The sequence below is a fragment of the Aulonocara sp. 'chitande type north' Nkhata Bay genome, linkage group LG10 (genome assembly GCF_057382095.1).
Source record: "Aulonocara sp. 'chitande type north' Nkhata Bay isolate Kocher_YH1m ecotype deep benthic linkage group LG10, A_spYH_male_GT1.1, whole genome shotgun sequence".
In the NCBI taxonomy this organism is placed as follows: Eukaryota; Metazoa; Chordata; class Actinopteri; order Cichliformes; family Cichlidae; genus Aulonocara; species Aulonocara sp. 'chitande type north' Nkhata Bay.
The window spans coordinates 653066-674923 of NC_141353.1; the positions used below are offsets into that span (position 1 = coordinate 653066).

At 44.1% G+C, this 21858-nt stretch overlaps 2 protein-coding genes across 9 annotated transcripts; both read left to right on the top strand.

The window, feature by feature from the left end:
- The first annotated feature begins 544 nt into the window (after positions 1-544).
- On the top strand, positions 545-9638 carry riox2 (ribosomal oxygenase 2). Of its 4 annotated transcripts, none has more exons than XM_086307686.1 (10): positions 545-1161; positions 1993-2439; positions 4063-4182; positions 4264-4392; positions 5529-5632; positions 6486-6588; positions 8120-8285; positions 8362-8450; positions 8547-8657; positions 9386-9638. In XM_086307686.1, exons 1-10 carry the CDS (start codon positions 1024-1026, stop codon positions 9536-9538), a joined length of 1560 nt encoding a protein of 519 aa, XP_086163812.1. In that variant the 5' UTR covers positions 545-1023; the 3' UTR covers positions 9539-9638. The 4 variants fall into 4 exon arrangements, with proteins under 4 accessions (XP_086163812.1, XP_086163813.1, XP_086163815.1 ...); XM_086307687.1 differs by lacking the exon at positions 545-1161 and adding an exon at positions 1208-1430; XM_086307689.1 differs by lacking the exon at positions 545-1161 and adding an exon at positions 1208-1418.
- A 1278-nt stretch (positions 9639-10916) lies between these two features.
- tiprl (TIP41, TOR signaling pathway regulator-like (S. cerevisiae)) lies at positions 10917-18832 on the top strand. 5 transcript variants are annotated; one of them, XM_086307694.1, is made up of 8 exons: positions 10917-10995; positions 11926-12053; positions 12481-12660; positions 12978-13077; positions 13151-13282; positions 13377-13472; positions 13570-13632; positions 18277-18832. In XM_086307694.1, exons 2-8 carry the CDS (start codon positions 11929-11931, stop codon positions 18406-18408), a joined length of 828 nt encoding a protein of 275 aa, XP_086163820.1. In that variant the 5' UTR covers positions 10917-10995; positions 11926-11928; the 3' UTR covers positions 18409-18832. The 5 variants fall into 5 exon arrangements, with proteins under 5 accessions (XP_086163820.1, XP_086163819.1, XP_086163821.1 ...); XM_086307693.1 differs by having other exon boundaries at positions 10937-11019; XM_086307695.1 differs by lacking the exon at positions 10917-10995 and adding an exon at positions 11053-11277.
- The last annotated feature ends 3026 nt before the right edge of the window (positions 18833-21858 follow it).

The following is a 21858-nucleotide window of genomic DNA, read 5'->3' on the forward strand; positions in this document are numbered from 1 at the left end:
TTTCTTTGTGGAAATAAATTCAGGTGACTATCCAAAGGCACCTCTCCCCCTATTTAATACACACACACATACATACATATATATGGAAGAGAGAGAGAGAAAATGAATTACACAGAGAAAATGTAGGACGCCATTAAGTCTGTCCCATCTCTCTGTATGTTTTCATACTGGTCACTTAATTTAAAAACGTGTAATGAAAGTCAGCGGTTATTTCAGTAACTCTTATCTGTGCTTCCTGTGGGCAAACCTGCTGTTCTAGGCTCCAGGACCTCACCTGCTCAGGTCTTCCCATCTGTGAATATCACCCTGTTGTCTTGTCCCACAGCAAATTCAATTAATGACCCTGGAAACACATGAATTTGAAAATAATCAAACGTTTTTTAACAATCCCCAATAGGAATAGAAATGAAATAAAAAAAAAACATTTGGCAATAAAAATGTAAATCAAGTTCAAAATAACAAGTTTCCAGAGTCCATGGTGACGTCACTAATGCACTGCAGCTGTGATGTCACGGAGGGAACGCTCCGTTTTACAGTCTGTGTTTTGAAGGGAGGAAGGTTCAGGGCTGAAGCAATCAGCTTCATGGGCTCATCCGGTTAGAATAAGAAAAGCAGCCATCTAATGCAGAATTATTTTCAGGGTACTCCTTTTATTCTCAAATAAATAAGGCAAAAAAGGAAGGAAACAAAGACACACATGGACTGCCAATGCTGAAAGAAAACAGATTTAAGTTACTCAGTACCTTAAACAATACATAAAATAAAAACCCAAACAGAACCTCACCTCAGCTGCCGCCCCGTGTGGAAGTGCGGAAAGAGTGAGCCAAAAGTGAATGCAGTCCTTATATACTGTGTGACATATAATGTGTGACAGGTGAGTGCAATCAAGGACAAGCACCACACCCAATCAAAGGTGAGAGAACTAAACAAGGTGCATCTGGTGAAGTGAGTGGGTGTGCTGGGATGTGCTAAAAGGTGGGTCTCTACAACAGTCTGTATTTCACTTGATTCCGTGTCTGTGAAATGCTTTTACACCCTAAACGTGTTCACAGAGCGACGCTGGTGACCGTCAACAACTTTCAAGGCCGTGACTTGTTTCCGATGCTGGGGGAGAGCTCCCGGTGTCCCGGTACAGCAGCCGAACACGTCTGCGTGTTTTCTGTGAGTGGGTTTGTTGAGCCTCCGCTGAATGACTTCTCCAGCGCATGCGTGTCGCTGGTCCCGACAGCGAGCAACGTCCTGCTCCTGTTTTCCTCTCGGACCATCTGACACGTGTAAAACGCTAAAGTCCCCGTTTGTGTCTCACTACATGTCCCGTGTTCTGACGCTGGTGTGAGTTTCCAGTCGGACATAATTTGGAAAACACTTGTGAAGTCACACGTGTGGCTGACCGGGGTCGTCATCGAGCTCGAGTGGAGGTGTGTTGGGAGGTGAGTGAGTGCGTGGGGTTGTTGGATGTGGTGATGTGGAACATAAAGCCGTCGCTTTGCTATGGCTGTGATGGAGCTGTCACGGCGTCTTCGTGATCCGAGCACCGCTTTATGACCGAGCACCTTCGCCGGTGCTCCGTCAGCCCATCCTGATCCGGGACCATCCCAAACACCGTTCGGGTAGAAAACTCTGTTCGCAGCGATGCTTGCTGTGTGGGCTGTGCTGTGTGTACAAGCTTGTATGGACTGAATCTGAACGTTACGAGCTTCTGTGGGTGCTATTACTCCTTCTGACCAGAGGTGTCGCTGTGTGAGCGGTGAAAGAGGCGGGAGAAGCTAAGAGTTTGTCTGCTCCACACAGCTGATCCACAGACTGGCTCAGTGGGATGATCAAGTGTTCCCAGTTTGCTCCAGCAGACTTTGGCCAGTTTAAGTAAGACACAGCTCAACAGCGCTCACCGTGCAAGAAAAGGAATTTGATATAGGAATGATCAGATAATGAATTCAGTAACCTTCAATGTGTTGCTTTAACTCTAATAATATTCTCTGGACTTGTGTGCAGACTGAAAAGATGCCAAAGAAAAGCAAAACTCCGAGTGTGAAGAGACGGATCGCTGACCAAGAGCAGCCCGCTGTCAAACGAAGCAAAGAGGAGCAGAGCGACACTTCACCCCTTTGCTTCCAGAGCCCAGCCACACTGTTCGAGAGCCTCATCCAGCCGATGGGGACAGATCGGTTCTTCTCAGAGTATTGGGAGAAGAAGCCTCTTCATCTGCAGAGGTCTGATCCTGGCACAGCCTCGTACTACCAGTCCCTGTTTCAGCTGTGTGACCTGCAGAGCCTGTGTTCTCAGGGTCTCGAGTACTACAGGGACATCAACGTCGTTCGCTGCGTCAACGGCAAGAAAAAGCTTCTGAACAAGGAAGGCCGAGTGAAGCACAGTGTTCTCAATAAGATCATGAGCCAGAACAAAGCCACCGTCCAGTACCACCAGCCGCAGAGGTTCAAGGTGAGTGTCATGGCTTTGCTGCCTTTGGACCAGTTTGCATTCATGGTTCATCCACCTGTTTCCTTTTTGTGTATGCAGTGTGTTTGGTGCGCTGCCGATACATGGCCAGCTGTGATGAGCAGTTGTTGTCTGCACAGCTGTGTTGGCGCCCTCGCCTCTGGACCACACACATCACCAGTACATGAAACTGAAGACGTTTCTATGGCCGAGCATTGTTCACAAACCCGTGTCTGGATGTTCCATGTACACATTTCTCTCAGACCATCTCATTTCCTTTTCACCAAACAATTTCATTTCTTGCCGAGCACCTTTGTTTCTTCTTTTCAACATCCACCACCTCATGTTAGACTAAACCAGTAGCACTGCATCCTGGTCTCCCATGAGGCCTCACGGGTGGGGGCTCAGTCAGGCTCGGCTCACTGTTAGTGTCTGCAGCCTGTTTGCTGCTGTGCTCAGTCGTGTTTCGTGTGATATCTGTGTTTCTCCATCCATCCTGACCACCTGATCTGATGTGTTGTTGAATGTAGTGGGGGATTTGTCTCCCACTGAGTTTCTGCCCTGTGCTCATTGATCTTCCCTCCTCCTCCTCATCTGTGTCTCTGTGGGGATTTTCCTCTTACTGTCCTTTGAAGAGTAGCTCTGCCGGGCTCGTCCCAGTTGTGGATTGTGACGTCCTTCCGGAGTTCCTTTTTCCAGTCTAACCCCTCGGATTGTGCGATGTGCATTCCTTTTCACGTCACTGTTTACTTGTGTCCACGTGGGTGTCAAAGATGGGAACTGTGTGCTGCTGTGTGTGGATATTGTGTCTTATTTCTGCTTTAATGTCACCCTGGACATGTCTGCACCCACTCCCAGCACATCTAGTTGAATTGCAGTTTCCTTGCTGAGTATTGGCTCTCCTGTTGCTTGATGCAGTGAAGTCAGCTGGCATTACAGATCTACTTCACCAACGGTACATGTCACTGTGTTTGATCTCTCATTACAAACGTATAGTTTGGCTCTGATTCTGTTTGCACACATCTCACTGTTGCTTTCCACTGTATTCTCTACATGATCGTCCTGAGGCACGCCTGTTCCTTAGCAAAATGACCCCCACGTTTATCTGTTTTCTCTTTCCCATCTTCACAGTGTTTGCTTGTATTAAAGTTCCCCTCCATCGCTGCCATCTGCAGCTTTACTCGTTCACACTGTTCCTTGATCTCTGAAGTTCAAACCAGTGTCACGTTGGCTTCTTGCAGCAACTTTCCCTTCACATAGTCGAACATGTGTCACCGAGGCATCCACCTCCTCGGTCAGCTTTCCGTCTGTGGTCAGCCGCCTCGTCGCCCTGCAGTCCAGCACGACACGCTCGGCGTAGCAGTCAAACTTCAGCAAAGGCTTGTTGTCATATTCCTCGATGAGCCTGTGCTTATAAGATTTAACTCCGGCTCGGCGCTGTCACATGTATGCGACACAGCTTTTGTTCAGATTAAAGTCTTCACTCCAATCAGCCTGAACTGTTTAATTCAACACCCACTGTGAACATAGGCCAGATTTCAAAGATCATGACACTGTCCAAGTACCTGTGGAGCTAACACTGTGCATGTGGAGGCCGCTCTCAGCAGGTCTTCTGTGTGTTGTCAGGATGAGCTGTGGAGGATTCAGGAGAAGCTGGAGTGCTTCTTTGGGGCTCTGGTGGGCTCGAACATCTATATCACCCCAGAGGAGTCGCAGGGCCTTCCACCTCATTATGATGATGTAGAGGTACAACAATAACTGTGGATGATGTGAGTAATGTGCGGTCCAGCATACGTGTTGCTAATCTCCATGGTGCTCTGTGCACAGGTGTTTATCTTGCAGCTGCAGGGACAGAAACATTGGCGTCTTTATAATCCTACTGTTCCACTGGCAGCTGAATACAGCGTGCAGTCAGAGGACAGTATTGGCATCCCAACTCATGATATTATACTGAAGGTACAGCACTTTATATCAGCTAAAGCAAGTATGATCTGATTCTGCAGTACATCTTCTGTTCAAGGTTTAATGTTCATTTTTATTCAAACGTATGATCATCTTTGGGAATGTCTTTGTAGGAATGGGCAGGGGTGCAGAAGTCCCTGGAGGAGCAGTAGTAATGGTTCCTTAAACATTTCTCCCACAGAGGCGGAAAAGAAAAGGAGCTCAAATCAGACGTGCTTGACTCTGTTGTCTTTGTTAAATCCAGAATCAAGGTTGAAATCCTTTGTCTCGCACATGGTCTCAAATAATCAGACCCAGTCGTATCTTACAGACCTCATAGCGTGGTATTGCTTCAAGCAGAATGGGAGGCAGAGCCTTCAGTTTTCAGGCCCCTCTTCTGTGGAACCAGCTCCCAGTTTGGATTCAGGAGACAGACACTATCTCTACTTTCAAGATTAGGCTTCAAACTTTCCTTTTAATAAAACATGTAGTTAGAGCTGGATCAGTGACCCTGAATCCTCCTTCAGCTACACTGCCACATGAGAACAAAGGGCTGGGTTTGAATTAGGAATTTCATGTGAATTTTACTGATGGGTCAGTGTAGCACAGACCTACTGCTGGAAGGCCAAGATAATTCTACTACAACAGCAAGACGCAAGTCACTAAGTAAGAAACAGAACCCTCTCATAGGATGTGTCCCTATAAAACACTACAGCCCCCCCACCAACAGGCTGGGGAGGTGGTCCGAGACAAAGGAATGTCTTTGATCCTGCTGCTTGAACTAAGACTTACAAATTTAAGTAACACAATGACAACATGTAACAATTTGACTCAACATTTACAAGGATGGGTCACATTCCAAGTATTGCCTCATTGTGTGAGGACTACTTGTGGCTGATGTCACTATGAGGTCATACAGTTATTATGAAACAAAGATACTTTTTGAAGTTTTTACACAGAACAAAGATTTTTGATTTGAATTCTTAAACTAAGTTTGAACAGTCATGTCATTGCTTTATTATGTGAGACATAATTGAACTTATTCTGTGTTTATATGTACAAAACCTTTAACCGAGACCAGTAACACAGAGCTCTGTCTGACCATGTTAATCACAGTGTTTTAAGTATGAACAAGTCTTCTCTCTGGACAGGCTGGAGATCTGCTGTACTTTCCTCGGGGAACCATCCATCAAGCCAGAACCCCGGCAGGAGTGAACTGCTCCATCCACTTAACTCTCAGCACCTACCAGAGAATGTAAGCTTCTTCTTCTTCCCCTTTTTACCCCAAGCCCTAAAAGGCTGATAGTAGCAGATAAAAATTTTGCGAATGTGCTAACTGGAGACCGAGGTAGTTTCAGATTGATACCATAGGTCAGGGGTCTCGAACTGCAGGCTTCGAGGGCCGGTGTCCTGCAGGTTTTAGATCTCACCCTGGGTCAACACACCAGAATCACATGATGAGTTCATTACCAGGCCTCTGGAGACTACAAGACATGTTGAGGAGGTCATTTAGCCATTTAAATCAGCTGTGATGGATCAAGGACATCTAAAACCTGCAGGACACCGGCCCTCGAGGCCTGCAGTTCGAGATCCTGCTGTAGGAGCATCTACTAACTCAGAAGAGTTCAAATTCCATGGCGTTGACCTGAGAGGTTACACTTAATGAAAATCTCATGAATCCAGTGACTTGACAACAAGGCGATGTAGAATTTTGAAAGTGATTTGTTTGTTTGTTTGTTTTTACAAAGTATCAACTTTCATAAAAAAAAAGATTCTGTTGAAATCGCACTTCCTTTTCCTTTATTGGCATGTCAGGGAGTAAGTGTGCAGTAAAACTACTGCCCACTGATCCGGCACACAGACTCGTACTCGACTCAGTAGAACAGACGTCTGCTCAGCAGAGTAAAGTCAGGGTACATCATCAGGTTTTCAGCCAATAAGAAACAGAAGAACTGGTCCTGTTCAAAGCTCCAAACACTGATAACAGATGGGTTTGATGATGATTGTTTCTGTCGTGCTCAAACAAAACTGGTGTGTGAATGAGATCCAGAAGAGTTCTCTGTTGCTAATCAGTCCCACACTGTCTCACTGTCCCCGCCTGCTGTCAGGTCATGGGGAGATTTGCTGTTGGACGTATTTCCCAGCTTACTGTGTGGCCGCAGCAGGAGGGAAGTCAGCCTCAGAGAGGGGATGGCCAGAAGACTCTTACTGGTAATCACGACAGTATGAACACCATCTCTGTATTCCCATGACATATTATTCCAAACTGATCCTGACAGATGCTTTTTCTGTCTGTGACTGCACGCTGAAGAATCTATGGCAGTATATGAGATGGTTTCATAGTACCAGTCAGGAGTTTGGACACAGCTTCTCATTTAATGGTTTGTCTTTAGTTTCATGACTGTTTACATCGTAGAGTCTCACTGAAGGCATCCAAACTATGAATGAACACATGTGGAATCATGCAGTAAACAAAAAGTGTGAAGTAGCGGTCAAAGCCAGCCTTTGCTTTGCTCACTCTTTCATTCTCTCCATGAGCTTCATGAGGTCGTCTCCTGAAGTGGTTTCCAACAGTCTTGAAGGAGTTCCCAGAGATGCTGAGCACCTGTTGGTCCTTTTGCCTTCACTCTGCGCTCCATCTCATCCCAAACCATCTCCACGGGGTTTAGGTCAGGTGACTGTGGAGGCCAGGCCATCAGGTGCAGCACTCCATCACTCTCCTTCTGGGTCAAACAGCCCTCACACAGCCTGGAGGTGTGTTTGGGCTCATTGTCCTGTCCTGTGGCTGCAGGATGCTGTGGTAGCCATGCTGGGTCAGTCTGCCTTCAGTTTTGAATAAATCCCCAACAGCGTCACCAGCAAAGCCCCCCACACCATCATCACACCTCCTCCATGCTTCACAGTGGGAACCATGCACGTAGAGACCATACGTTCACCTTTTTAGCAATTTTATGCACTGACTGACCTTCAGTTCTTAAAGTAATGAGGGACTGTTTCTAACAGTTGTCAAACAGGCCTGTCAGCTGTGCACCAACCTGACACAAACAACAGATGGTCCCAACGTCATTAAGAAGGCAAGAAACTCCACAGATGAACCCTGACAGGCTCACTGTGAGGTGAAACCATGTCAGGTGACTACATCATGAAGCTCACTGAGAGAAGGCCGAGGGTTTGCAGCGCTGTCAACAAAGCAAAGGGCGTCTACTGTCAGGAATCTGAAATATCCATCCATCCATCCATCCATCCATCCGCTACCGCTTATCCTTTTCAGGGTCGCGGGGGGCGCTGGAGAATCTGAAATATATGTAGAGTTATTTATACATTTTCTCTTTGCTACACCCGTCTTGCTTATTATATTAATGTCTTCAGTTTGTATCAGTTTGAAGAAGTAAAAATAAAGAGAAAGCATTAAATGAGAATCTCTGTCCAAACGTTTGACAGGTAGTGTGTGTAACATCTGCAATGTGCTGTTTTTAATTGACTCATAATTACTTAAAGCTGTTCTGTGATCTTTTTCCCTGAAACTGGAGCAATGTTGAGGTAAACGGGTCCTCATAATGCACTGCTTTCATAGTTTTTAGAAGATTTATCTTCTAAGAATGAATATAAAACGAAAATAGCTTCAGAAGAGAGCGAGGTCTGTATTTGTGCCTCTGTCATTACAGCTCAACTTCTAATGCTTTCTGAATTATGTAAAATATGAATGAGATGCATTCACAGTCACATGCATGTCTGTGTGTAGAGCAGCAGTGCAGGCCTGCACACCAACCAGCGGCTGGCCGCCAGCCTCAGAGCTCTGGCTGACGAGATGGAAACTGGGGCGCAGGACCTGGGCTTCACTCACATGAAGAGAGACTTCATCATGAACAGACTGCCTCCTTACTGCCAGCAGCAGCTGTCTTCACCATGTATGTCATGGATGCATTCAGATCGATTTTTCAGTGATGTACATTTGTGCATATAAACATATGGTGTGTGTCACAGCTGGAAAGAGTCCTGCCTTGGAGGATACAGTGATTCTGACCTTTAAAGACCACGTGGTAATAACAGTGGAGCCCCGCCCACAGAGCACAGTGAGTCCTTTAAGGCTGTAAGTACAGAAATGTGCAGCCCTGTTGGGGTTCTGTGCGTGCGCTCTAACAGTGTGCTCTGAACTGTGTGTGTTTCAGGACGATGCCACAGAGCTGGTAGTATTTGTCTTGCATTCTTTGAAGAACCAGAGAGAAGGTCACATGATGGGTGACAGCTGTGATGACCAGGAAGAACGCAGCATCTCCACGGTAATGCCATACCTCGCTGATGGTCCTTTCATATTCATAACACATGTTCAACAGTGTTCTGCTGCAGAGGTGCAGAAATCCACCGCCACAGATATTTATCCTCTGTGACGAAACCTCGAACAGCCACGAAACAGTTAGTGTGACCCGCGAAAACCGAAACATTTGTCCATGTTTGGTTTAAAACGAGTGTTTTTAAGGGTTTTTATCCTCAACTGTAAAAGCTGGTCGGGTGCTGTCACTCGGATCAGGCAGTGTAGGAGGTTCACACTGACACACAGGTGCTGCTGCTGAAGAACTGGACCAGTTCAAGTCTGTGACCTCAACATAAAGGTCAGAGGTCATGTTCTCTGAAAGTCTTGTTAATGCCATAACTGGAGAACAAGCTGACGTAAGATTTTGACCCGATAGGTGTGTGTACTGGGAGGCTGAGGGTTAGCACTGGCAGCTTTATTTATACAGCACCAGTTCACAGCAGTTATCTCAAGGTGCTTTACATTCCAAGGTAAAGACCCCAGACTGTGAGGCTGAGCGTCACATGCTGAAAATATCCACCAATCAATACCAGTGAGATGTGCAGCTGTGTTATATCATCAGGTATTTGAAGAAGGACCTGGGTTTACCTTCTGATTGGACATGGACAGTGAGACAATGAAGCGCACTATATGGATGTGTGTTGAACATGTGTGTTGAAAAAGGTCTCCACCCCAACCATATGTCTGTGTCTGCAGGGCTTGCAGTTTCCCCTGTCCTACCTCCAGGCCCTGCGGCAGCTCCAGCTGGCAGAGCAGCTGGTTGTTGCCCAGCTTCAGCTGCCCACACAGGAGGACAAACTCAACCTGGCCCTTGCTCTGTGGAGTGAGAACCTGCTGCGTGTCCTGTAGTTCACCTGCAGTCAGCTACTGATGTACACCTGATTGTTATCAAAACGTCGTATTTGTCTTTGACCTCTTTTCCTGAATAAAGCTGGTATTTAAAGATTGACCTTTACAAAGTTTTGACAGTTACTGCTTGAGTTCAAATGTCTTCTTGTATAATGAGGATTAACAGGAACGTCACTGGGAAAACCTGCATGGCTCTGTGTGCCTGTGCAGTAACAGTAGTAATAGCTGCTGTGTTGTAGCCTCTCACTGCTGTAACCATAGACTAGACTTGTAAAATGGACGGGCTCATCTAGTTTGTTTTTAATGTAATTATTGGTTTCTGTTATTAGTTTGAGTGTGTCAGTAATACAGCAGTGCCAGGAAAACACAACGGGTCATTCCTGCGACGACGTGCATACAAAAACAAACGGCGCCTAATCGATGCACAAACACAATCCGCCATCACAGTCAGGAGACCTGACCCCAAGCAGGAGACGGGGAGGCGGCCCACACGGAGCGGTCGCCATCATCATGATCTAATGTGACATATATGCATGATTGTGTCATTTGTATAAAATATTATAAGCTGTTTATGCAAAGCTTCATTAAGAATGGTGCAACCGTACAAGACGAGATGCTACAGTCATGATGAATGTAGATGTTGGCCAGTTCATGGAAACACTGATACCAGAGACCGAGGCCAATCTTCACAGACAGGTTCATAACATTTTTAGGATTTCACCTCTGAACATCACAATAGTGGTTTTTCAATGAAGATGTGATTTAAGAGCAGATTTTCAGCTTGGTTTCACAAGTATTAAGTAACTATTTAATTACCATTTCCACTGCCATCTCTTTACAGCTCTCCATTTTCAGAGGCTCAAATGTAATTGGGCAAATGCCATGTCCTTCCTTGAGATGCTGCTAGACCTGTACTGCAGCACCTGTGACCTGCTGGTTACAGAGGGATTGAATAGGACGGCTGAATCTGCAGCACATGAAAGGAGGAGGCGACTTGAGACACAGCAGTAGGGCTCACAACTGTTTGACTTGGAGCATGTCACAGGCATAAATGCAGAGGACTGCATCAGGATCAAATGTTTTCCAAATCGAGCATGCATATCATCGTTAAGATTTCAGTGCTGAATAAGGCATGGCTGCTTTTGACCGAGGACAAAGGAGGAGGCTGGGGCCAGGAGACCAGAGGAAGGAGGGATGGGCTGAAACCGGCCAACAGTAAGACCGACAGCCGCAGTTCTAAAAACAGACGATTAACTCTCCGAATTTATTTCAAAATGTTTTATGTTAATGAAACACTGTGAGATCACCACTGAATTCGTGTTCACCCACAAACACCGAAAAATGATTGTTATCTTTTTTTTTTTTTAAAGAAAGGTTTGAAAGTGGAACCAAAGTGCGAGCGTCACAAACATCACCGGGCAGATTTCACCGGCGTACCCGGGAGCCTCCAATGACAGGTAACGCTCGACAACAACATCAAGGTAAATGAATGTGTTTGTGTGTTTGTGTACAGCCTGTGTGTTTGACCGCAGAGCTTTACGTTCACAGCCTAAACTGGGACGAAGCATTTGGAGCTGCCTGAGCGAACATCGAGTCAGCGCAGGGAAACAAACGTCCGGCGAGCCTTTGTGCTAATATTTGTTTCTGTAACACGGCAAACACGCTGTGCGTGAACCGAGCCTCAGCTACTTTAAGTGTGCAGATCGTGCAAGTTTATAATAATACGAGTCACAGATTCGGTATGTTCACTCATAATAAAGCTGCTGACGGCCTGACCAACATTTAGTTATTGCTACAAACCGACCAGCTTGTAGGAATAACTAAATGTTGCACGGCTGACAAGAATTTCCTTTTTTTAAACCTCGGATGTCTCTGTTATTTGGGATTTTTATCCTCTTTAGCAAAATGCGCTGCGCAGTGATTTTCTCGGATTGTTGTGCAGCAGCTGGCGGGCACGGAGCTGACCCTGACTGTAGTCACAGCTCTTCACTGGCACAGTGCTGCTCTTCTGTCTCGGTGCCCACGTTTGAGCAGCTTTGAAAACCCTGACCAGGGATCATTTGGATGGTCAGCATCTGTGGGCCACTTCTGCAAATCATCAGCGGGTTTCCCACAGTCGAAATTTCCACAACTACTCCTGTGAGTGGTTTCAACTTTGGGACCAGCTACAGCCAGTAAATCGCCCTTTTAGTGAAAATGTCTGGAAAGGGATTTTGCATCGGTGGAAGGAGCTCACTGTGTCCTTGCCAGATTTGGTTTCTAACAAAGACAACACATGACAACTACAAAGTCATCGCATTTAAACAGACAAACACACCATAAGCTCTGAACAGCAGATACTGTCCACCTGTTCTGTTTGGACAAACCTGCTGATGTTTGTCTTGCAGTTGATGCTGGCCTCTCTGTCCATGATGATGTCACATGGTTTCAAGAGCAGTAAGCAGGACTTCAACTTTGGACCATGGAAAGTGACTGCTTCCAAAAACCACATCATGAAGTCCAAGGACATTGAACGGTGAGATATTTGTCACATTTTAATATCATCTAAGCTGTGTTGGGTCCAGCCTGTGTAACCAGGCGGACTGTCAGAGTACCAAACAGTAGAGTCTGTGTGTGTCCACATGAGTCGTGTTTACATGATCAGCTGTTTTTGCCTGTTTATTGCATCACAAAAGCTGTAACACGTCCTCTTCATCAGACAGCAACGCACCGAGCATCATCACATCTTCTCGCTGTGATGTGATCACATGGTGGAAAAATAGAAATAACCATAAATGAATAATGTAAACACTGAAAGAAGCAGCCGCGACACGTTAAAGAAAACAAACTAATATTGTTGCAGGCGCTGCTCGATTTGTTTCTGATGTTTTGAATCCTCCCAAAACGACTAGAATAGATGAGAAAACCTGATTGATATCAGTCTTCACTGTTTGACTTTCCAGGCTAGCAGAAGACATGAACATGCCTTCTCTTCCAGAGATGTTGTTTGGAGACAACATACTGCGCATCCAGCACACGGACGGTTACGGGATTGAATTCAATGCTGTTGATTCCCTGAAGAGAGTCAGCAACATGGAGGATAGCGTCAAGGTGGCGTGTGCTCAGGAATGGCAGGAGAGCAGGTAAGACGCTCACTGTTAGCTTCTGTCAGATAATCTTCTCTGCTTGGATAAAAACCCACTTTTAGACCAGTACTTGGGACTCGGCGTGCTGCTGTGTCTGTCTACGGCGTTCTGCGGCAGATTTTCTGCGACGCCGCTGCGTTGCACCAATTTTCTGACTGTCAGCTACTGTCCAATGTATTTGACAGGTCTTGGTGTTTCAGTCATACCCTAGAGAACAAAGTGTGGTGCGTTCATTCTGTCAGCTAAAGGTGTAGTATAGGCTCAGGGTTACACTGGCTTACTGAGCTAAACATCTTGGATGATATCCCTTCCAGAGCTGATTCTGAACACTCTAAAGATGTGATCCGACCTTATGACTGGACGTACACCACAGACTACAGAGGCACTCTGACAGGAGAAAGCATGCAGATAAAGGTAGGCAGGTTTGACACTGTTCACTCTTCAGTCACAGGTTTGTAAGAAAGTGATGTGAGGTTTTCATGTGAAGGTGTCTGAGACTGCCGAGCGTATTGACATGGAGAAGCTTAAGGCTCGGGAACACATCATGTTCTTTGATGAGGTGCTGCTGTTTGAAGATGAGCTGCACGACCATGGAGTCTCTATGCTTAGCGTCAAAATTGTGAGTGCCGTCTTCCTGTCCCGTGGGACTGCCAAATCCAAATGAGCAGCCGATTTAACACTGATGATGACGATGATGTTTCTTGTTGATGCAGCGAGTGATGCCGACCAGCTTCTTCCTGTTGATGCGTTTCTTCCTGCGAGTGGACGGAGTGCTGATTAGAATAAACGATACTCGACTATATCACGAGGTAAGTTGTTTCATCACCTGAGAGTGTGCTGCCAGACTTCATCACGGGCAGGTGACAGACTTCAAAGTGACTCACGTGATGTAACGTTTGGTTTCAGGCTGGGAAGGATTACATGCTGCGAGAGTTCACTACGAGGGAAAGCAAAATCTCAGAGCTGAAGGTGAGCAGTGACACAGAGCTGTGATTCTGTTATTTGTTTCCACTTACTGGCTTCTTCGATCCAAAGCAGAGCCCGAATATTTTCATGTTCACGAAAGGCTTTGTGTGAGTTTGAACGTCGTCTGGCACTTTATTCTAGCACCGACTCCTTTTGGATTTGTTAATAACTGTGTCTGTTCTTGTGATGAGATGTTTACAGAAATGTTTGTGTTTTTTCAAAGGAGAACTTTATATCTGAAGATCCAGCTTATAAAGAAATCTGTAGCTTTTATAGACTGGCACACATCACATCTCAGTGGGGTTGGACATCTAACAATAATAATAATAATAATCAGGGCTCGCAAAATCACTAGCCCGACGTCCCGGGGCTAGTGATTTTTCCAGTCGGGCTACCAAAATCTATCTCTGCCCTGCCCGTCGGGCTATTGTAGGAAAAATATATGTCAATGCTTTTGCATTCTTTCAGAAATGTAGCTGGGTAATTATGTCATTGGCATCGGTGAGCCACTGTCAATATGTGACATATTGAAATCGCGTTTGAATTTGCGCTTGTTTTTTTGCTTTCACTTTGCAATCGTGCGAACTGTGTATAGAGAGCGACAGCACTGATCTGTGAGTGATGATAATTTGTGCACCAATTCCTCTGACATCGTCTTATTAATCGTTAGCTTACTATGCAAACATGACAAGTGAAATCTCCTGCAGCTTAAACATGTGAGAGGTTGATCGCGCAGAGAATCGCTGAGCTTATGTGAGTGCGTGTGTAAAAGCAGCAGGATTTATATTTTAGTTCTGCTGAGCCAAATAAGACAGGTCAGGGTGAAGAAGTGACAGCCAAAGAAAAGCTTACCACAAAACGGAGAAGTTATGACAAATCAGACTATAAGGCAAAAAGAAAGTGCAGCTTTATGGTTTCATGGACAAAAGAATTTCTGTGGCTGCAATATGACGAGCTAAATAACCAGGGCTGCACATAAGTGGTCCGCAGGTGCGCATTCGCTGTCAAAATAAAAAACACGCACAAGATAAGAAGTTGCAACGCGTGTTTGCGTACATAAGATTTTCAGGAGGAGGACAGACGTTTGTTTAGAACTCTTAAAGATGTCGAAGAAGCTCCTTTAAGCAATTACTGTGATGTTCCTCCACCTCCAAACAAACGTCAGGAGTCCGAACCACAAAAGAAGCATGTATTCTCGGAAAAGTGGTTGCAGGAGGTGAGCTGGCTTCAAACAAATGATGAATGCACAGAAATGTGCTGCAGAATGTGCCGTGAAAATCCCACTCTAGGACAAAAACAGCCTTTTATATGGACGGAAACGCGCGTTGCAACTTCTTATCTGGTGCGCGTCTTTTATTTTGACAGCGAATGCGCACATGCGGACCACTTATGTGCACCCGTGTAAATAACATAATGTTCTGCCGGGTGTGTTGTTGGTTTTCTCTCGATTTCTGAGTCGACAAGCGCCTTTGTTACTGGGACCAGTCATTTTAAGAAAGGCCCCCATTAGAACCCATGAGAAATGCAAGAATTGCATTATTGCTCAGTCTGCAATATCTTTCCCAGAACAAACACCAATCGCAAATAACATATTAAAAATAAACCTGAAAAATCTGTTTAGAACAGCTACTATGTTGCAAAGAGTGAACTACCACTGGCACAATGTAGCAGTCTTTGCAAACTTCAAAAAGCAAATGGCCTCGATCTTGGTTCCACTTGCCTCTTACCGTGACTTCAGTGGAAATGTCAGATTCAGGCTCTGACACAGACTGATTCGTGTCCTACACAGTTCTTACAAGTTCATAGAAATTTCTGTTCAATTAGAACCAAGTATTTGAGTTGATGATTGTCATTTTTATACAATGTTGTAATTTGTTTTTCAACAATTTTTTGATTAATGTTTTGTTTCCGTTACAATATTATACTTTAATGTATAATATTGTAACGGAAACAAAACGAGAAACAAAACATCAATCAAAACATTGCTCTCTTTTTTATTCGGGCTACTTAAATTTATTTTGGGCTAAAACTGAAGAGTCCCTGCCCGAAGGGCTACCAGGGAGTTTGAAATTTTGCGAGGCCTGATAATAATAGTACATTTTAAAAGCACCTTTCAAGACAACCAAGGACACTTAACAAAGAGTAAAACACATAATAGATCAATAACAAGATGAAGAACAATAAAAACAAAAAAGCACAAGATAAAATGAACAAACATTAGGTTCACAGTGAATATGCAGATTTGAACAGATGGGTTTTGAGTTGAAATTTAAATTGGGGGAGAGAAAGTGTTTCTTATATCTGGGGGAGAGAGTGCTGGTAGGAGGGGTTCTGGTAATAATCTGGTAATAATCTGTCTGGTAATAATGCAGGCAGCGGAGTTTTGAACCAGTTGAAGCTGATGGAGGGATTTTGGGGGGAGACCATGTAAGAGAGAATTACAATAGTCAAGGTGGGAGGTAACGAGACTGTGGATGTAGACTGGGTGCAGGATGTAATCTGTTAATGCTGCATAGATGGAAATGGGCAGGTGAGATTATTGATGTGAGATTTATAGGACAGTGAACTGTCTAGGATGACACCAAGGCTCTTAACCTGAGGAGAGGGGAAAACTGGAGTTATCGATGGTGAGAGAGAAATGGTTCGCCTTCAAAAGGTTGGATTTGATGCCTGTAAGGTGGATTTCAGTTTTATCCTCATTGAGCTTTAAAAAATATAATCTACTGACTGGACTGGTTAATGTGTTAGAAAAGGAAGGATACCACAACATGAAATGAAATGAAAATAATCACAGGCTGAATTCAAAGACAAGCTGTAAATCAAAGTGAACAAAAATGTGCACCAGGCTAGTGCTTGTTGCCAGAATGGGCCTCAGTAGTGTTTATGCCGCCACATGCATGCCTGACAACATGGGACCATGCTCCTCCGGTGCACTAGCAGCTCTTCTCACAGATCTGGACCGAGCTCCTGGACAGTCCGAGGTGCAACCGAACTATGATGTCCCTGAGGTGTTCAGTTGGATTGGGGTCAGGTGAGGGTGGGTATCCATGGACATGCCTCCGTAGACCATCACTGACCCACCGCCAAACCGGACATGCTAAACGATGTCCTCCATGGATGTCCTTCAGGGTAAACTTGCCAATCAGGCTCCTCGGTCCTGGGCAGCAAACACAGCGCCCCCTAGAGTACGTCATGTCCTCGTGAAGTTGGTGAAGTCTGTTCTGCTGCTTAGATGGAAACAGGATAGAACAATATGAATGGGTGAATAAAGCATGTTGTATAGATCACCTTGAGTGCTGTGGGAGAGAAGAAAAGTGCTATATAAGAATCAGTCCATTTACCAATACTGTGTCGATGGTAGTTTTGCTAAAAAGATGTCAGACTCTGAAGCTTTCTGTGGTCCCCTCTCCACCTGGACTAGTAGCGTTCTCCTGTCTGAGCAGTGTCCAGAAAAACAACGTGGGTTTTATTGGCAAACTTTGTGGGAAAACCTGGACAGATGGTGTCCATCTGTTTCCCTATGAATTAATGCTTCGGGTTTTAACAGGATGAATCTGTCTTTATTAACAGGTTACATACCACGGACTTCCAACCCTTACTTGATCCAGCTGCCTTGGCTAATTATAGACTGATATCTTATCTTCATTATAGACGTTTTGAAAGAGAAGTAATCAAAGAGTTAACTCATCATCTCCAAAAGAGGAATATTATACTTGGTCCTAAAAATGTTAAAAGTTGATGTCCAACCTGATACTTTGCTCAGATGGCCTCAGATGTACTTTCAACAAATACGTAGAGCTCGCCTGATTCATTTGTGCAATGTCATTAAAGTTAGAAACATCCTGAGTCAGAGTGCTGCTAAAAAACGGGTTCATTATTCTCAGGATGTCCAAAACATGACCTGAAAAGCCTTCAGTTGACTCAAAGCTCCGCCCACTGGCACTGCAAAGAGATTATTAGCTTCTCTTCAGTGGCTCCCTGATAAATTCAGACTTGAATTTAAAATCCTTCTCATGTTCAAAGTCTGTTCAGCCACATCCTCAACACCTCACAGTTATTATCCTGACAGCACGTCGCTCTCAGACCGCTGGCTTACCTGTGGATACTTGTTGGCTGATGTATCAGTAGAGGACGCTCCAAGCTATCAAAATGTAGGATGAAATATTTAATTCTAAAAAAAAAGAAATCAGAACAAAACAGTTAAATTCATGTTGTAGAGGGCTAAGGGTGACGATGGAAATGTACTAAAACTGTATCACAACAACAATAATAATGAAACCAGCGTCAGACAGCTGCCTGTGCCCGTCCTGGGACGAGATGTCAGTGTGCAGAAGAACCCCAGCATGTTAGCAGTGTGTTTGCAGAGGAAGCTGGGAGCTGTGGTGAGCTCAGTGTACTCGTGTTGTCTGAAGCAGCACCAGGACTGCTCACACTGACATGCTGACTGTGCTGCACCATCACACGTTCATGATGCTGTTTATACAGCATTTAGGATTTTTGTTTTTCATGGGTGATTCTGAAGTACATTATTATTTGTTGTTTTTTATATAAATATGAATATTCAGATCAATTTTTACTTTAATATGTGGTTTTTATTTTGACTCCAGATTAGTTCTTCAGTTTGATTCGTTGTGTCCTCCTCTTCAGAATGTTCCGGCTCCACTGTTCACCGATCCCAACGAGGTGGCCCAGTACTTAACCCTGAAGATGACCGAGTGTGAGAAGCTGGAACTTCCTGTGCTGCAGACTCACACAGCTGATAATAAAGTCATTGAGTGACAGTATAGTGAAAGATCCGCGCTAACTGTTCTGCATAGTGACAAACAGAAATATTAGTCTTAAACTGTTCCTTTATCTCACACCAACACAAAGCCACGACTGCTCTTACAATTATCTGTACAGGAACAACTTTTTTCATATAGTTTGCCCTTAAAACTAGAATCTGCTTCCTGTTTTGTTCATATTTGACATTTCTTATTATGAGACTTGCTTTGTAACATAAAGCATTGTAGAATAACTGTTTCTAATATTAGTTCATCGGTACAAAACAAACAAATCCTGTATTTTCCAAATTCAAAATCAACAGTTTGTGTAAATATCCCTGCTGAAGGTGAAGAAGTGTATTTTTCCTTTGTGTCGGAAGCACCTTCAGATTCAAATGTCTCCCATATGGCCACATAAATTTTGTTTGTGTAGTAACTACGTTGCTTTGTGTGTGGTCGATAGTTCTTTCCTCACAAAACAGTATCAACATTTTTAAATCATTCCCTCTATCAGACAGCGTTCCGGTTGGACTCCAGCTGGGAGCGCTTTGAGCCTCACCAGGTGAACAATGAGAACATGTGATGATAGTGTTTTGTAATAACAGCATAATGGCAGTAATAATGTTGCACAAAAAATGTTTAAAATATGAATTGTTATTACATTAAATAATGTAATTTATAACAGACATAATCGTCATTATCCAGAAAGAATTCCCTGAGTGTGTATAACAACCATGAAAGAGAGTTGGGAGCTCCACTCTTGCACTGGCAGAATATACAGAGTCGTGTGTGATGATGTGAGTGCATCATATTTTTAAGAGCATGTTGTTCCAGTAAACCTCTGCCACAGGATTGGTGGTAGCTGGCGTTTTCTAAAAGGCCTGTTACAGTACCCACCTCCTGTGGAAGCAGCTCCCAGATCAGACTCAGGAGACAGACATCTGCTCAACTTTCAAGATCAGGCTTCACATCTGTCTTCACTGAAGGTGGTCCGTAAGAGATGACAGGATGACCCCAACCTCAGCAACAGGACCGCTCTCAGCACCGACCAAGTGTGTTTGAACTGTGTCTTCATTCCACCTACTTCACATACAAGGGTCAGTTCCACAGGCAGAAACATGGGTGTGCCGTGGGCTCCCCAGTTTCATCCATTGTGGCCAATTTGTACATGGAAGAAGTGGAAAAGAGGGCTTTGCTATCCTACCCTGGAACACCACCAAGCCATTGGTTCAGATATGTGGATGACACCTGGGTGAAAATCTGATCCGTTTGTCCGGGTTGGAACCCGGTTAATTCCATAAGTACAAGGAGGCGGGACCTCACAGCAGAAATATACTCCAAAATGTGTTGTACATTATTATATGTATATTATATGTAGCGTGGTATTTTTTCAATTATTGTATTTACCAACATCGAGAAGTCACAAGCAAAGACCAAACCATGGTGCATGTTTAAACAAGGAAAGTTTACTGGTCAAAATTATTTATTAAAGAAATAAACAACATTTTTTTCACCCCCATAAATACACGTTTAAAGCAACACAACGGTGGCCCAATATCAGGCAGAACTCCACTCTATCGAGTGGGCAATCATAATGAGGCAGTTGGTTTTATTTTGTGGATTCAAGCTGCTCTTCATATATTTGGCCACCAGATGTCACCAGAGTGGACTGTGTTGAAAAGCTTCGAGTAATGAACCGTTTTTCTATCCGATTGTTCAGTCTGACGTCACTAGCCGTGTCTGGGCCTAAACTCCGCTGCAGGTCCATATATCAAACGATCACTATGGCATTACTGAGAGTTGAAAAACTGTCTAAAGTCTTTCATCTTTAATAAAATGATCAGCGTTCTGCTCTACCAGGTGTAACAATTGAGTTTAACATCCAGGCATCCATGAAAACGGAATTTATGACATTTAACGGAGTTAGAAGTTAGCAGGGAGTTAGCTCGCTAGCTTCTATCTAAATACAATATAGCATGTCCTGACTGCGGGGTTTTGGAAACAAATTAAAACGTACAGCTCTGTTATCACTTCCAACATAAATGAAGACAGAAACTAAACAGCAGTGACGTTTGTAGGGTTACTGAAGTTGGGCTAGCTGGTATATAATGATGTGCTACGTGACCGCTAGCGACACAGCTATGTTAGCATAATATAAACAAGCTAACTTTTTTTCCACTCCATAAAAGTTAACGTGAGTGTTCTCGGTGGTCAGGAACAAATGTAATCGCGTGGCAGGATGCTGTAAAAGGACCAAACTTCAGCCAGGAGAACAACTGAGATAATCCATCCACAATACGAGGTTAGTCATTCATATACTGCTGCATGGGCTGGGCTGTAGTTACATCCTAAGGTTTTAAAAACTGAGCTTAAATAAATGATTAGTGGTAATAAAAGCCGAGGGAGGTCAACAGTGATCACTGACTGTTTTAGGAGCTTTTTGAGATCAAATAGAAGAAAATACATAACATTAAACATGTTAACAACACAAAAGCCATATTAAACGCAGACTACTTTAGACCCGGAAGTAGGATTCGTTGCGTCATCACTGAACAACAGTATAGAGATTGAAAGACCACGTGACTTTCGCGCATTGCATGCCGGGAACTCGTGGCAAAACAATCCAAGTACCGCATCAAATGCAAGCATTTGCAGCACCGCAAAACGTTCATTCTCCGGTTCCAATAAATTCTTGTTTTTTTCTTTGCCCCCCAAAAAGGGAATGTACAAAACGAAGGAGAACAATGCCGGTCCGTACAAAGACAGACTTGATGAAATGTCAAAGAAAAGATACAAGGAAAAAAAATCAAAGGAGTGAAAGGGTTAGACCCTTACGAGCACACAGAGTGGACAAAATACGTCAGCGTGCTGCCCAACTTTCACCACGCTCATATTTATAATTATACAGTTCTTGGAGTGAGTGCATACACTCATGAAGTTTTTAGTAACTTCAGGTCACTACAACAAGCCCAGGTACAGTTTACCGACGGATGAGTACAGGACCTTGAAATGCACCGTGTAGAACGAAAGACCATTGTACGTATCATAAGTTTACCAGTCTCACAAATCGTCTTCATAAATACACATTCGTTAACCGTTAATTAGTAGTGGAAATAATTTCTGGTTCGCATTACAGAAATGTAGCAGTGACAATAATATTGTATGCTGTAATCGTACTGGGCAATTAGTGATACAAAAAAACTGTTTTATCCTGTGAATAAAAGTATATGTTTTTGTCAATGTACCATGGTAATAACAGAAGCGAAACGCAATATCGTGTCAGGACAATTCACTATTTATGCACAATAAACAAAGGAGCATAGCGCGACAATTTCTGTTCAGCGCCAGACTTGCTTGTAACCTATATTACCAATTATGTTATGAAAAATGACGTATTAACTACAACAGAAGACTGACCTTTGTGGGAATGCTTGGAGCAGACTAACATGTGAGCTGGAGTGTTCTG

What these genes read in the sequence shown, in the direction of transcription:
- tiprl (XM_086307697.1), top strand. Translation starts at nt 11,603, where the DNA reads ATGGTCAGCATCTGTGGGCCACTTCTGCAAATCATCAGCGGGTTTCCC. An exon ending in GAGAAAGCATGCAGATAAAG is followed by an intron (nt 13,078 to 13,150) that starts GTAGGCAGGTTT and finishes TTTCATGTGAAG; the next exon opens with GTGTCTGAGACTGCCGAGCG. An exon ending in GCAAAATCTCAGAGCTGAAG is followed by an intron (nt 13,633 to 18,276) that starts GTGAGCAGTGAC and finishes CCTCCTCTTCAG; the next exon opens with AATGTTCCGGCTCCACTGTT.
- riox2 (XM_086307686.1), top strand. Translation starts at nt 1,024, where the DNA reads ATGCTTTTACACCCTAAACGTGTTCACAGAGCGACGCTGGTGACCGTC. An exon ending in AACACGTCTGCGTGTTTTCT is followed by an intron (nt 1,162 to 1,992) that starts GTGAGTGGGTTT and finishes ACTTGTGTGCAG; the next exon opens with ACTGAAAAGATGCCAAAGAA. An exon ending in TGGCCAGAAGACTCTTACTG is followed by an intron (nt 6,589 to 8,119) that starts GTAATCACGACA and finishes GTCTGTGTGTAG; the next exon opens with AGCAGCAGTGCAGGCCTGCA.